The sequence below is a fragment of the Salmo salar genome, chromosome ssa05 (assembly GCF_905237065.1).
Source record: "Salmo salar chromosome ssa05, Ssal_v3.1, whole genome shotgun sequence".
NCBI lineage: Eukaryota > Metazoa > Chordata > Actinopteri > Salmoniformes > Salmonidae > Salmo > Salmo salar.
Genome location: NC_059446.1, coordinates 63,518,492 through 63,534,130, shown reverse-complemented (window position 1 = coordinate 63,534,130; position 15,639 = coordinate 63,518,492). Strand labels below are relative to the sequence as shown.

The 15,639-nt window shown below is 40.3% G+C and overlaps 1 protein-coding gene across 1 annotated transcript; it reads left to right on the top strand.

Moving 5' to 3' along the window:
* Positions 1-5,973: 5,973 nt before the first annotated feature.
* Positions 5,974-14,756, top strand: LOC106605407 (tubulin beta chain). Its single transcript, XM_014201012.2, has 5 exons — positions 5,974-6,136; positions 11,466-11,574; positions 11,743-11,853; positions 12,064-12,308; positions 13,725-14,756. The coding sequence occupies exons 1-5, from the start codon at positions 6,080-6,082 to the stop codon at positions 14,538-14,540; spliced, it is 1,338 nt and encodes a 445-aa protein (XP_014056487.1). The 5' UTR covers positions 5,974-6,079; the 3' UTR covers positions 14,541-14,756.
* The last annotated feature ends 883 nt before the right edge of the window (positions 14,757-15,639 follow it).

Below are 15,639 nucleotides of genomic sequence, written 5' to 3'. Positions count from 1 at the left end.
ACAAGAAAAACTATGAATAGCTGATAGGCAGAGAGGCAAGGTGCATCATTGTACATGAAACTATTTGCATTGACCCCCTTGTTTTATTCTTATTGTTTTGCACTGACTCTCTTGCACAGGCTCGATGTACACTCACTGGACTCTAACCACACTGACACTCCAACACACACCTGCATATTGATGACACACACACACACACACACACACACACACACACACACACACACACACACACACACACACACACACACACACACACACACACACACACACACACACACACACACACACACACACACACACACACACACACACTCTATTGATTATCTATGCATTGTCACTTTACCACTACCTACATGTACATATTACCTCAACTAATCCGTAGCCTTCCACATTGACTCGGTACTGGTACCCTTGTATATAGCCTCGTTATTAGTTTGTGTTACTATTTTTTCTTTAGTCTATTTAGCAAACCTTTGTTTTACTCTGCATTGTTGGTTAAGGGCTAGTAAGTAAGCATTTCACACTGTTGTATTTGGCGCATGTGACAAATACAATTTGATTTGAACAGTGAAGACATGAGACATGCAGCTCAAAAAGCTCCCCTATTAATCTTATTTAGGGACAATACAATTATCCTACATAGACTAGCCTACAACACCACAATGCAATGAATCATTGTTTAAGTGAGTACAAAATTATACTCTTAGGCTGCAGTGAAAATGTAATTTGAATAACAGCGTACAGGTCTCCAGCCAACCTTTTTGTGGGAGTAAAGTACATGTAAGATAAAAAAATGTAATGACATCAGAAAGCATTCAGTTTATTAGGCTACAGATGAAATAAATTGGTGAAATTCACAGGGTGGTGAATGTTCACGGTGATGATCTCGATGCTCCTTTCAATAAATATCAAGTGTCTTATTCTGGTGACATGATCGATGCATGGCTGCTGTTTGACAAATAAAAATAATCTCGCACTTTCAACCATAATATCTTATCATGTAGGCTATAGAGTCCCACAGTGGAGGCGTCATAATACCGATAAATCTAGCAGTCAAACAAGAAAACGGTTCCAATAATTTTTACACTCCACTTTTCCCATAAGGGATTTAAGAAGCACAAGGGCTTACCCTGGCATGTGTGGCAGATGAATCAGAATTAGTTGGGTAACATAGATAATTAAGATGTTTTATTAGCATAATATGTTTATGTGAGATACTTATCATTAGAAAGTATCCCTTTAGACTCTGGTGTTTTTCAGTTGCACTTTTCCCTTAGCTGGGGCTCAGTCACTTGGGGCCCAGAGAGGGGAGAGGTCAGGCTTGTCTTTTACATGTCCCTGAAGAGGACAGAATGAAACATTGTCTTCATATGTGAATGTATCTGTTAAACCATGTGAAGGGATGGCTTGATTAATGGGGAACCAATTACTTGTCTCCACAATGTCTGTGCGCAAGTCACTCCCCTCAGTGAGCTTGTCCAGGAGTGGGATCAAGAGGGGGTTTACTTGAGATGGGAGTATCTAGAGTTGACAATTGATATGCCATTGGATGAGATGGTGTTTTTGTATTATGAAGTACCAGGAACAAGATTAGAACCTCGTCATTAGGGACCAAACTGAATGATAATTTATAGCGAATGTTATCTGGCTAAGGGATACTCCTTTCTAAAGTATAAGGTCCCTTTGTGAACAGTCCCTAAGATCTGTTGTTCGTCATGTACGTTGAAGGGTGGATCTTGGGTATAAAAGATCTTTGTACTTTTGTGTAATCACTTTTCAATGGTTCATTAGAAATACTGCATCATTGAAAGTCAATCTTAATTAAAGATGTAGTTAAGTATAACTCTGACTTGTGTGAAGTTTGTAACTCTCCTCATTTGGTAATGCAGAAATTAGCCACCACACATGACGTTTTGATCAACATGTAAATCTCGCAGACAAGGTGACTGTGCCACAAAAGCATGCTGAAGTGGCAGTCGATATCCACATTTATTAATACAGCCACAGTTGTGGTAGTAAACATGAGTTAATTCTATGAGGGGGGAGGGTGTGCAATTTATTTTACAGTACAAAGGGAGGGTCATGTGAAAATATTTGTTAATGTTGGGGATGGGGTCATTTCAAAAAAAAAATGGACACCCTTCAGTTGGACACCCCCCCCCAAAATAAAACAACTTTGAAATGAAACAGAGCAGAGGTTAATGTAATTTTCATAAGTAGGAATGTAGTTGTTGATAAGTATAATTGCAATACACTTCGTGAATGGGGTACGAATGGGAATTAAATTGATCCCCACCCTATAATATGAAAATCACTCGAGGATTACCATTCTCCTAGCAATAGGATGTTATGCGGGCAGCACGATCACAGGTTTTAAAAAAATATATACAAATAAGAGTCCCCCTGCAAAAAAAATACTACATTTGGGAATATCCATTTGCGTTGCACTCTAGTGCAGTACAACTGTTTTTCACTGCATTGCCTCTAAAGGCACAAGGCAAGACCCAAATGCAGACACAGGAGGCAGATGTTAGAGCTCCGATTATTTTAACAAAGGGAGTAGGCAAAGGCAGGTCGGGTACAGGCAAGAGTTCATAAACCAGGTTAGAGTCCAAACAGTACCAGACGAAAGGCAGTCTCGATGTCAGGCCAGGCAGGGGTCAGAAACCAGATCCAAGTCCAAAACAGTACAAGGGGATAGGCAGGCTGGTAGTCAGAACAGGCAGAGTGGTCAGGCAGGCGGGTTCGGAGTCAGGACAGGCAAGGGTCGAAACCAGGACTAGAAACAAACAGAGACTGGGGAAAAATAAGAGCAAGGGAAAACGCTGGTTGACTTGACAAACAAGACAGGGATATATACACCGGCAATGATAAGCGACACCTGGAGGGGGTGGAGACAATCACATGGACAGGTGAACCAGATCAGGGTGTGACATTGCAACCACCTCTGAAAAAATAAATGGATAATTTGACATATTGTATTTTTTATACCAGCATTTCTTTTAAAAGTGTACATAAATACTGGCATGTTAAAAGCTATTGTGTAGGCTATATTTAAACACTTAATAAAATATGTTATTGGAATTACTCAGTCTGGAAAACTTAAATGGGTCTCGTGCTGGGCAACAGGTTTAATACAGAGTACTGGTGTCTGTACTCCACCCACTTCTTTCTCTTCAACGTAATACATGGTATTACCTTAGAGAAGGACCAAGAATTCCTGGAGCAAGCAATGTTCGATCTGGTATAAGAAAAGTGAAAAAGTAGTACATTTTCTTCAGAAAGACTGAAATAATCTGTGCTCTGACAAATGCACAAAGGACTCATCTAGGTCTAAACTTCCTATTCCACAGGCAACCAAAATTCTTCCACCTCCACTTACTAAAATGGATTATTAAGCAATGACAAGTGGTTCAAGGATAGAATAATTGACATGTACAATGATCTTTTGAAGTCACATTTGAAGGAACAATGTGTTAATGTCCCTTGCGTCTTTTGCAAATCAGGAATTACAGAGCGTTTTGTGACAGCAAAAGAGATTATTCCAAATGTGCCTGAAATGGTGCACAATTGGTGGCTTTTGAGCATGGGTGTGCCTGTGAACTTAATCACATTGGACAGTTATTGCCATAGATATGCAACATATAGTAACAGCAGTAACTGCATTACAATGGTGGATTCCTTAAGCCAAAATGAAAGGATAAACCCCTTCCACTTCAGAAATACCTGGCTGTCACTGTATAGTGATAGGAGACAGGCGCAGGAAAACGTAATAGGGGGGTTGATTTCGCCACCCAAAATAAGGTACATAATGAAAACGACAAACCAACACACACACAACACAGGGATGTAATCCAAACAAAAGAGCGAGGTGTAAACCTCTAAACAAGGAGACGAGATCCGTAATAACAAGTGCACAATAACACGTAGCATGAAAGCCGATACTACAGAGGACTGATACTCACAAGATCAATAGACATGAGACAATAATCAACAAGGACAACAGGCAACAGGGGGCACATATATACACATACTAATCAGGGGAATGGGAACCAGGTGTGTGTAATGAGACATGACAGTCCGGGGTTGGTGGTAATGATCCAGTTCAGTGACACCGAGAAGGGCGGTGAGGTAGACCTACGGAGCTGGTGAACGGAATGAGCAGCAGTACCGGGGGGATCCGTGACACTGGCATTACAGTATCTGGCAATGCATGGATTTGTGGTAGATGTGACACTAAACTATGAATTTCCTCATCAGTGTCCCTATTTTAGAAAACAGTCAGACGGTAGTAGTTGTGGTGTTTATGTGTACTACTGATTCTCTAAAGTAGTCTCATTAGAGGGCAATGTGAATACGCTTTGTCACAATGGCATGGGCGAGTATGTTTTATATGAGTTATCAGAGAGAAAAGTACTACGTAATACACTTTAAACTCTACAGAAAATGACTTTGGACCTTGATAGATAATAAACACCTCTCTGTATTATGTATTATCTTTCAATCTTGTCTCTGTTATTGGTTTAGAAAACGTGGTTAATAGGCCTTTAATGTACACTGCTAACCTTGATAGAAAAAGAAAAACATAGAGGCCTATAACTTGTAAAGAATGTTCTCCGTTGTTGTTCTGGAAGCTTCATTATACTGTGTACTGTTAGCCATGGAGCCCTCTTGTCTCTTGTAGTCCATTTAAACTCAACAAAAAGACCCTTTGCTGACCTTGATCCATAATCATGACAATATAGCTTGTAAATAATCTTGTCTTTGTTATCATTTTTTTTAAACTAGGTAATAGTCCTATGCCTTTGCTGAAAACTGCAAACCTTAATAGATAAGAATCACATATCGGCCTACAACTTGTAAATACATTTCTCCATTGCTGTTCAGAATGTGTGATTGATTATACTGTGTCTTAATAGCCTGGTTAATATTCATTACATTTAACTTGTAAAAATATGTTTTTGTTTGTTTTTTGTGCACTGATTTCAGAACCATGGATAGTACCAGACTATTTAAAGATGTGTTGCTGGGTATGTACGACACAATCCCATCCAAAACTACACATTTGGTTAGTAGAGACCCTACTGAGTACTTTCCACCCCACTTTAGCTGAGACAGGTAGAAAAGTTATCTCTCTACAGCCCAATATTCTCAAATCAAATCAAATGTTATTTGTCACATACACATGGTTAGTAGATGTTAATGCGAGTGTAGCTAAATGCTTGTGCTTCTAGTTCCGACAATGTAGTAATATCCAACGAGTAATCTAACCTAACAATTTCACAACAATTACCTTATACACACAAGTGTAAAGGAATGAATAAGAATATGTACATAAAATATATATATATGAATGAGTGATGGTATAGAACGGCATAGGCAAGATGCAGTGGATGGTATAGAGTACAGTATATACATATGAGATGAGTAATGTAGTGTATGTAGACATATAAAAGTGGCATTGTTTAAAGTGGCTAGTGATACATTACATCAAGATGGCAAGATGCAGTAGATGGTATAGAGTACAGTATATACATATGAGATGAGTAATGTAGGGTATGTAAACGTTATATGAAGTGGCATTGTTTAAAGTGGCTAGTGATACATTTATTACATCGATATGTCCATTATTAAAGTGGCTGGATTTGAGTCAGTATGTTGGCAGCAGCCACTCAATGTTAGTGATGGCTGTTTAACAGTCTGATGGCCTTGATTGTATTTTTTCATTATTGGTATATATATATATATATATATATATATATATATATATATATTAACATTTTTAATCAAATCATATTTTTTATTTGTTTTCATAAATTACTCATTGCGTTTTCTTGATGTCACAATGGAAGTGTCCAGTGAATAAAATGCAATATCTTTTGAATTATCCACATTGCAATGTTTTGAAATGCGGCCTTTTATTTTGAAAGTTTCCTCATTACCATACAAATGACATCATTGTTTGTGCTGATGGCAGAATTCTCCTGTTCAGATTACCAAAACCATTGTCCATACTAGTTCGGTTGGGTCTTCATGGTTCACTGTATCTTTTGTCTCAAAATTTCTACCAGTCAAGATGAGGGAAATCGTGCATATCCAAGCCGGCCAGTGCGGTAACCAGATTGGCGCCAAGGTAAGAACCTATACATTCATCATCCTAATTATGAACTTATATTGTAGTCTAACTGTTGCAGTTTCATAGATTTTTTTGTTGTCGTCAGGTTGGATTTGATAAATTAGATTAGGATATAGCCCGAGATGAGACCACTATGCTTTGAGCTTTTGTTTCATCACAAAAAGTGGTAGTGGCTTCCTTTTTAAACCTAATAATAAAACCTTACATCCTCAGTAATATAACTACAATGGTTTGGATAAATGTATTGAATGTCTGTCTATAGTATAGTAAAGGTTTATTTCAAATTAATCAACCCAACTGAAACCTACTACAAAGAATGGATCATCATCCAGTCACATTCACCCTATTAGGCTACCATTTGATACACCGCAATTCCACACACCGGCTCACACAGACCCACACACACATACATTTATCACATCGTTTTTAATTGTGGAGTTAAAATACTTTAACAAATGGTAGCAATCACACACCCAATTAACTCTGCATATTGTATGAAATAATATTGCAATATTATTTCATACAATATGCAGAGTTAATTGGGTGTGTGATTGCTACCATTTGTTAAAGTATTTTAACTCCACAATTAAAAACGATGTGATAAATGTATGTGTGTGTGGGTCTGTGTGAGCCGGTGTGTGGAATTGCGGTGTACAATTGTCTAGGAATATCGGTTTAACAGGGTTCTCTGACTGTCGGGACAGGATTTCTTTCTCACCGCCGGGCGTGTCTGCGTCTGCAGGTTGCATTAAAGCTGCTCTCGCATGATTGTCTGAACTCAACCTATTATTCCCTTGTCAAAGTCTGTCAAACTGTGTAATGGTGACTTGCCCCTTTTGCCTCGCATATGTGAGAAACTTGCGTTCAGTATAATGGTGACTTGCCCCTTTTGCCTCGCATATAGGAAACTTGCGTTCAAGACAATCACATCTATTCATGTAGCCTGCTATGCGCAAGAGCCATATGACATGTTTTCCTTCATATATTGGATCGATATATCGATTGGATTTATTCCAGCGGGCTGTGTAGTGGCTGACAGAGTTTTCCATTGGTGTGTGAGAGGTGGTGCAAAGGAGTATTGAGAAGAATGGGGCGTGCATAATTTACAATGATGGAAAGGGGATAAAATACAATTCGAGAGGGCTGTCAGTTGTTTGGGCTTTTCCAAATTGGAGAGACAAAAGGTTTGCAAAATGTTTGTTCACTTTGAGATAATATTCTTTATTTTCTAGGGCATGACTGGTTTGTGTTAGTGGTCCATTTCCCATGTACAATAAGCCTTGACATCATCAGATAGAAGTACCCCAACCCCACCCAGTCTCTCATAGGCCTATGGGGTAAACTGTTTGACAGTCTTTCTGGTTGATAGCTCATATAGGCCTACAATGGAGGACATAATGGTCCAGTCAGACCAATCAAATCCATATTCTCTGTATCAGGGTGCCTAAGGTTGTCATGACTACCCCAGGTCCATGGTCATTATAGAGCCACAGAACCATACCAAGGTCATTCCTTCCTCAGACATACAGTACAGCTCATCATTATCAGCCTTTTCCCGCTGCTAGAGTTGATTTTGATAATGTCCATTTTAAAAAGCAGGGCCGTACAGTAGCACTGCCCGCCTCATCCTAATCAATGTCTGTCCTCCCCTAACTAAATTAGGGGCGGCTGGGGTGGGGGAGGGACATTCAGACAGAGGAAACAGCTGACGTAACAGACGGTGAAGTCACTGGGTTCAACAGCGATTTAATCTGATACTTCTGGAGGAAGAGAGACAGACAGAGATGAGAAGACCGAGAGAGAGAGAGCGATGGACAAGAAGGGGAGTGTGTAAGAGAGAGAGAGAGGTGCCCTATGAATAAAACATGTTCCTTTGGATTACGCCATAGCACAGTCTATTCTTTTCATTCAACTTTTCTTTAGACTGAGAAGTCCTATTGAGGCAATGAATCTCTTTTTGTAGGGAGACTTGGCCAAGAAGGCAGCTCCAGTATACAAGTTGATGATACAATCAGGACATACATATACATCGTATGTCTCTGAGATCAATTCAGTTTCACATTAAATTGAAATCCACATTGATTGTAAGCTACTTCAATGGACAGTGAACCTCGCCGGTGTCCATGTAACTGTTTGTCTAGTAAAGCGTTAGTTAGAATAACATTACTGTTGCTCTGACAGTGAGGATGCTAGCCCCTCTAGGGTGTCATTGGGTTGGATGGCCACCGGCCGGATCTGACTGACAGCCCAGTTGAAGGCATAGGAGAGTGGGTGTGGCACGTCTGCTTTCCTGGCCATTGTCCCCATTCTTTCAAAGCAATTATTCTCAGTCCTCCCTGATAACCATCTATCCTATATGTGGCTGTCCCTCACTCATCCTCTTTCTCTGACTCTCTCTCTCTCTCTCTCTCTCTCTCTCTCTCTCTCTCTCTCTCTCTCAGATTAAGGTCACTTGGTCATATTGCCTGAGCCTACATGGTTTATCAAAACACTGATTGCTACTGTATATTAAGTCCATACAGTTGTGTACCCTCAAATCTCTCTTAACTACTGATCTGATATACAGACTGTTTATCCAGATTATCCCAAATCCTCCCTTAATGCTGCTGTTTACAGAAAATCAGCAGACACCAACATAAACAAATATCTGAAACAAAAGGTCACACAGACACACACACAAGCACGCAGTGCATACTCCTCAAGGGCTGAACTAGACATGATAATAGATCTAGAGATGATCAGCTTTCTCGATTAACTCTGACTGCCTGCAAATGGATTTCATTTTCACATTTGTCTAAGAAAAGATCTGTTAGTTCTTTGTGTTCTATCCCTCTCCTCACATGGAATTTTAAACGCCTCCTCTGTTCCATTAACACTATTATAACCATCTATCTCAGTCTATGACTATTTAAATTGACCCAGGGCCGACTTAGTGATTTGGAGGCCCCAGGAAGAGGCCAGTCTTTTTATGGATTTATGATAAAGACATGTAATTTAACTGTAAAAAGGTATTACCTTTTAATGTCCCATGAACACAACCAGTCATGATGTTTTCATCTGATTGTCAAACAAATCACTTAAAAAAGTAGGTTACCTTTGCACGTTCATTCAAAATAATTCCAGCATCTGAGCATTGCACTGTGCACCTGCCAACTTTTTTTCAATTTGCAAGTGACTGAAACTAACTCAACGGAGAAAGCATCCAAGTGAGCATAACAGCGCCCCTCTGTCTTACTATATGTAGCCCATATATCTGATGCTCTGGCCAAAAAGAGGATGACATACCATAATCTTTATTGCTACATAGCATCAGATACATAGGCTACACATACATGTCCTCTGCCTTGAAGACGATGGCAGTATTATCAGAAGCACCTGTCTTTTTAGTAAATAGTCTATGGGCCCAGGGATGGGTTTCTATTAAGTTACAGGCCTTCCCTGTAGCTCAGTTGGTAGAGCATGGTGTTTGCAACGCCAGGGTTGTGGGTTCGATTCCCACTGGGGGCCAGCACAGACATTTTTTACAAAAAAAAAGTATGTTATGAAATGTATGCATTCACTACTGTAAGTCGCTCTGGATAAGAGCGTCTGCTAAATGACTAAAAATGTTTAAAAAAAAATGTATATAGTCATACCAATAGTCATACCAAGGATCATTTAGCCATTTGATTTAGAATTTTAGGACCCCTGTAGGTATAAAAAAAAATATATATATATATATATATATATATATATATATATATATATATATATATATATATATATATATATATATATATATATATACGCAACATGTAAAGTGTTGGTTTCATGAGCTGAAATAAAAGATCCCAGAAATGTTCCATATTGTCACAACTTCCGCCGAAGTTGGTGCCTCTCCTTGTTCGTTCGGCGGTCGACGTCACCGGCTTTCTAGCCGCCACCGATCTACGTTTCATTGTCCATTTGTTTTGTCTTGATTGTACACACCTGGTTTCAATTACATTATTATTATCCCTAATTATGCTTATGTTGAATTAATAGAAGGGAAGGGCTATAAGACCCCCCCCCCCACTACATTTATAGGGTCCTAGACTACAGATTAACAATATATATATGCATTATAAGGTTTAATATTGTTCCACAGTTATTTTCTAGTCTCTGTCTCTTATAAAGAAACGGTCTGAGAGATGTGTGAGTTATTGCAGTCAAAACAGGGTGTCTGTGAGAAAGCGACTCAAGGCTAAAAGAGATTCATAGACACAGAACCCTGCAGGGGAGTGAAAGAGATAAGAGACAAGTCAGACATACCATTATAAAGCAACTTGGGGAGTGGAAAATTACTGCTGAGCCCTTAGAAAACACTGGAACTAGTGTCTCTCCTGCAAGTTTGTAAAACTGTATATGCATGGGCTTGGTCTCATGAGTAGAAGGTATTAACGTAGGCAGTTACATCACTAGGGGTTGACTCCAAGCATATTAAAAGCAACTTGGACTTTTCCTATTTTGCAGAACTCAGGAGAGACATCAGTTGTATGTTTAATGTTTGATCTTTGACTGTATTTTGATTAAAATTGTTATGATTTATAAGTGCACATTTTGAGTATTCCTTATTTGTTAAGTAAATAACGGAACCCAGAAAAGTGGACCCAACAGAATAATTTAATAAAGACAAAAGTATATGGTTGTAATGTTGAAATATTTTATATCAAGGCTGGTAACCATCTTTCAGCTACTGCAGGCTTTTGTTCAAGCACTGGTCTAAGCACAGTGTAGCCTAAACATCAGATGCTCATCAGGACCTTGATAGGCAGATGGAGGGTTGACCACATGTTGACATGTAACGAACAGTGCAGTTCTACTTTGTGGGGGGTTAAGAGCCTTGATCAAGGGCACAACAGCAGGAGATGGTAGGTCTAAGTGGGATCAGACACGGCAGCCTTCCAGTGTCAATAATGCATACTTTTTCATGTAGGCTATAATAATAGTCATGAACATTTGGTTAAAAGTCATGGAGAAGTCATAAAAAATAAGTATGAATAACAATGAATAATCAGAGGTCTCTATAGCATTATGTAATTTGTGAATTTAGGTGAACATAATCTAATGGACCGTCTTGGAAAAAGATACCTCTTGCACTTATTTTATCCCAAGCACGGGTTACATTTGCTTTAGTGAGCCAAGAATTTGCTGTTGTTTTCATCATACTTCACAACAAGAGAGACAGTGATTTCAGACATTTCGGCTCATGCTTCAGTCTTCGTTAGCTATGTATTCCTCTCTCTATAAAACGTGTGGCATATGAACCTAGGAAACTGATGTGCTGTCATCAATTTTGTGTCTATAGTTCTGGGAGGTGATCAGCGATGAGCACGGGATCGACCCCACAGGCACCTACCATGGAGACGGCGACCTGCAGTTGGACAGAATCAGTGTCTACTACAACGAGGCAACAGGTACCACACCCCTAAATCTATTGCCATGATCCTGCTGCATTTTAATATGAAGCATATTTAACCCAGTCTATATGGCAATGCTGGTGGAGAGTTGTTTTAGTAATGGTTTCCTGCAGTATTCAGCTGATGTCTTTTCCCTCCTCCCCTCTGTCTCTGTCTCTCATGGAGGTGGTAAATATGTGCCCAGGGCCATCCTCGTGGACCTTGAGCCTGGCACCATGGACTCTGTGAGGTCCGGACCCTTTGGACAGATCTTCAGGCCAGACAACTTTGTGTTTGGTAGGTGGACATACAACCTGTTTGTAGGCAATGGATGGGGATGGATATAACAGAAAATGTGAAAAATAAATGTTAGAACTAGGCACCTAAGAGAACCCAGTAGAATGTAATAGTTTATTGGCTATTGATTATCATTACTAGATTTGTTTCATATACAATATAAGTTAAATGTCTTCTCCTTCCTATTACTCCCTTCTCCCCTTCCTTCAGGCCAGAGCGGTGCTGGTAACAACTGGGCAAAGGGCCACTACACAGAGGGAGCAGAGCTGGTGGACTCTGTCCTGGACGTAGTGAGGAAGGAGTCAGAAAACTGTGACTGCCTGCAGGGCTTCCAGCTCACCCATTCCCTGGGCGGAGGCACGGGGTCGGGCATGGGCACCCTGCTCATCAGCAAGATCAGAGAGGAGTACCCTGACCGCATCATGACCACCTTCAGCGTGGTGCCCTCACCCAAGGTACTGTCATGTCAGCTGTACTTGCAATTCAGACTGCTGCTGCCATTTGTGCACTGAATTATCAGAAAATAAGAAACCCATAAAGGTGTATTGTTGAAATGTGTTTAATATCTTACAGTAAAAAAAAAATCTAGTATGTACACTATCGTTCAAAAGTTTGGGTTCACTTAGAAATGTCTTTGTTTTTGAAAGAAAAGCCATTTTTGTTGTCCATTAAAATAACATCAAGTTGATCAGAAATACAGTGTAGACATTGTTAATGTTGTAAATGACTATTGTAGCTGGAAGCGGCTGATGATTTTTTATGGAATATCTGCATAGGTGTACAGAGGCCCATTATCAGCAACCATCACTCCTGTGTTCCAATGGCACGTTGTGTTAGCAAACCCAAGTTTATCATTTTAAAAAGCTAATTGATCATTAGAAAACCCTTTTGCAATTATGTTAGCACAGCTGAAAACTGTTGTGCTGATTACAGAAGCAATAAAACTGGCCTTTAGACTAGTTGAGTATCTGGAGCATCAGCATTTGTGGGTTCGATTACAGGCTCAAAATGGCCAGAAACAAAGAACTTTCTTCTGAAACTCGTCAGTCTATTCTTGTTCTGAGAAATGAAAGCTATTCCATGCAAGAAATTGCCAAGAAACTGAAGATCTCGTACAACGCTGTGTACTACTCCCTTCACAGAACAGAGCAAACTGGCTCTAACCAGAATAGAAAGAGGAGTGGGAGGCCCCAATGCACAACTGAGCAAGAAGACAAGTACTTTAGAGTGTCTAGTTTGAGAAACAGACGCCTCACAAGTCCTCAACTGGCAGGTTCACTAAATAGTACAGCTGTTTTGCGGGTACTATTTAATGAAGCTGCCAGTTGAGGACTTGTGAGGTGTCTGTTTCTCGACTTACAGTAGTGAATGCATACATTTCATTAAAAAAAAAATTCTTCCATACTGGTCCCCTGTGGGAATCGAACCCACAACCCTGGCGTTGCAAACACCATGCTCTACCAACTGAGCCACAAGGGAGCTTTCTAACAATCAATTAGCCTTTTAAAATGATAAACTTGGATTAGCTAACACAACGTGCCATTGGAACACAGGTGTGATGGTTGTTGATAATAGGCCTCTGTATGCCTATGCAGATATTACATTAAAAATCAGCTGTTTCAAGCTACAATAGTCATTTACAACATTAACAATGTCTACACAGTATTTCAGATCAATTTGATGTTATTTTAATGGACAAAAAATGTGCTTTTCTTTCAAAAACAAGGACATTTCTAAGTGACCCCAAACTTTTGAACGGTAGTGTATATTGAGTGTTCCTTCTTTTTTTTTTAATGCTTCAATACAGATGTACTTGATGAGGCGAATAATATAAAGTACTTTAATCTCTCTCTCTCTTTGTTTCTTTCCAGGTATCAGACACAGTGGTGGAGCCCTACAACGCCACCCTCTCCGTTCACCAGCTTGTGGAGAACACAGACGAGACGTTCTGCATCGACAACGAGGCCCTTTATGACATCTGCTTCCGCACGCTCAAACTGACCACGCCCACCTACGGTGACCTCAACCACCTGGTGTCAGCCACCATGAGCGGCGTCACCACCTGCCTGCGCTTCCCTGGCCAGCTCAACGCTGACCTTCGCAAACTGGCCGTCAACATGGTGCCCTTCCCCCGTTTGCACTTCTTCATGCCCGGCTTCGCCCCCCTCACCAGCAGGGGCAGCCAGCAATACCGTGCCCTCACCGTGCCCGAGCTTACCCAGCAGGTGTTCGACGCAAAAAACATGATGGCCGCCTGCGACCCTCGCCACGGCCGTTACCTTACTGTGGCCGCAGTGTTCCGGGGACAAATGTCCATGAAGGAGGTGGACGAGCAGATGCTTAATATCCAGAACAAGAACAGCAGCTACTTCGTGGAATGGATCCCCAACAACGTGAAGACCGCTGTCTGCGATATCCCACCCCGTGGTCTAAAAATGTCTGTCACCTTCATTGGCAACAGCACAGCCATCCAGGAGCTGTTCAAGCGTATCTCTGAGCAGTTCACTGCCATGTTCCGCCGCAAGGCCTTCTTGCACTGGTATACTGGAGAGGGCATGGACGAGATGGAGTTCACTGAGGCAGAGAGCAACATGAACGACCTGGTGTCTGAGTACCAGCAGTACCAGGATGCCACTGCTGAGGAAGAGGGAGAGTTCGAGGAGGAGGCTGAAGACGATGATGCTTAAAGACAGAGCTTTGAAGATGAAGATTGTATTCGAAGGGCCAAATGAAGCTGTGAAACCACATGGAAAAAAAACTGCCTCAAAGTAACTTAGAAGCAAGAAAAAGTTAAAGGGGTCCTAAAACCAATGTTGAGCATTTTTTTTTAATCTAATGGAAAATATTATAGTAAAGTAGACACACCCCTTGTGATTGACTGTGAATAAATGAACAAATGTTCATCTCTTGTCTTGTCCTCATTTGTCCTGTACCAATAGGCATACTGTTTGACTGACAGATGTTACAAGTTATCATTCCATCCACAATGTGAAATCTGAGATAGAAAGATGTGTGTTTTTTGTTGAGTACTGTGAGTGCTTTGAGTCACAAAGTTTGATACACTAGGGAGGCTGTTGATGCATACCATCATCATGGGCCAGAGAGGAGGAAAGTTAGTTATATCATTGGAATAACATTAAACTCACAGCATGTGAATGAACACATTCTTCCATTATGAAAACATATTACAGGCCCAAAGCAGAGTAGCATCTGGATAAGATTAAGTGCAGCAATAAGGCTTGAACTGCCTCAAAATGGTAGAAAACTATGAATATTCATGAACACAATAGAATAGGCCTATATTAGTATTGGGTATATAACCAGAAAATGCATATTTAAGAATTGTATGCTCTTACTCTTCCCATTCAATTGTTATAATATAAAAGGAAACAACATAAGGGAACATTAATGAGTTGGGAAATGTGTACACAGTTTAATGCATTCAAATACTACACGTTCATAAAAGAAACAGAGAACAGACACTAGAGAGGGGAAATGGCTGTGTAAACACGGATGCAAATTATACCGGATCCCAAAATATCCGAATAATAATGGGAAGATTCACTCCTATTCCTATAATAAAAGTAAAATGTCATTGGATCGCTCCGAAAGAGGAAACCGCGCTTCAGTGGAGATGCACGCCCCTTTGTCTATCCAGCGCGGTAAAAAAAAAATGTCGAAATCGTATTGCATGGCCGGGTGCCCAGGGTGGTGGGAGATTTTAGACCATTCCATTGGTCCTTCCGTGAAATCTCGAGTCACTCGTAGCGCCAAGAAATGCCCAAG

Excerpts from the sequence above, each read along its gene's own strand:
- LOC106605407 (XM_014201012.2), top strand. The coding sequence starts at position 6,080 with ATGAGGGAAATCGTGCATATCCAAGCCGGCCAGTGCGGTAACCAGATT. Across the intron at positions 6,137-11,465 it reads GTAACCAGATTGGCGCCAAG|TTCTGGGAGGTGATCAGCGA; the intron begins GTAAGAACCTAT and ends TTGTGTCTATAG. Across the intron at positions 11,575-11,742 it reads CTACTACAACGAGGCAACAG|GTGGTAAATATGTGCCCAGG; the intron begins GTACCACACCCC and ends TCTCTCATGGAG.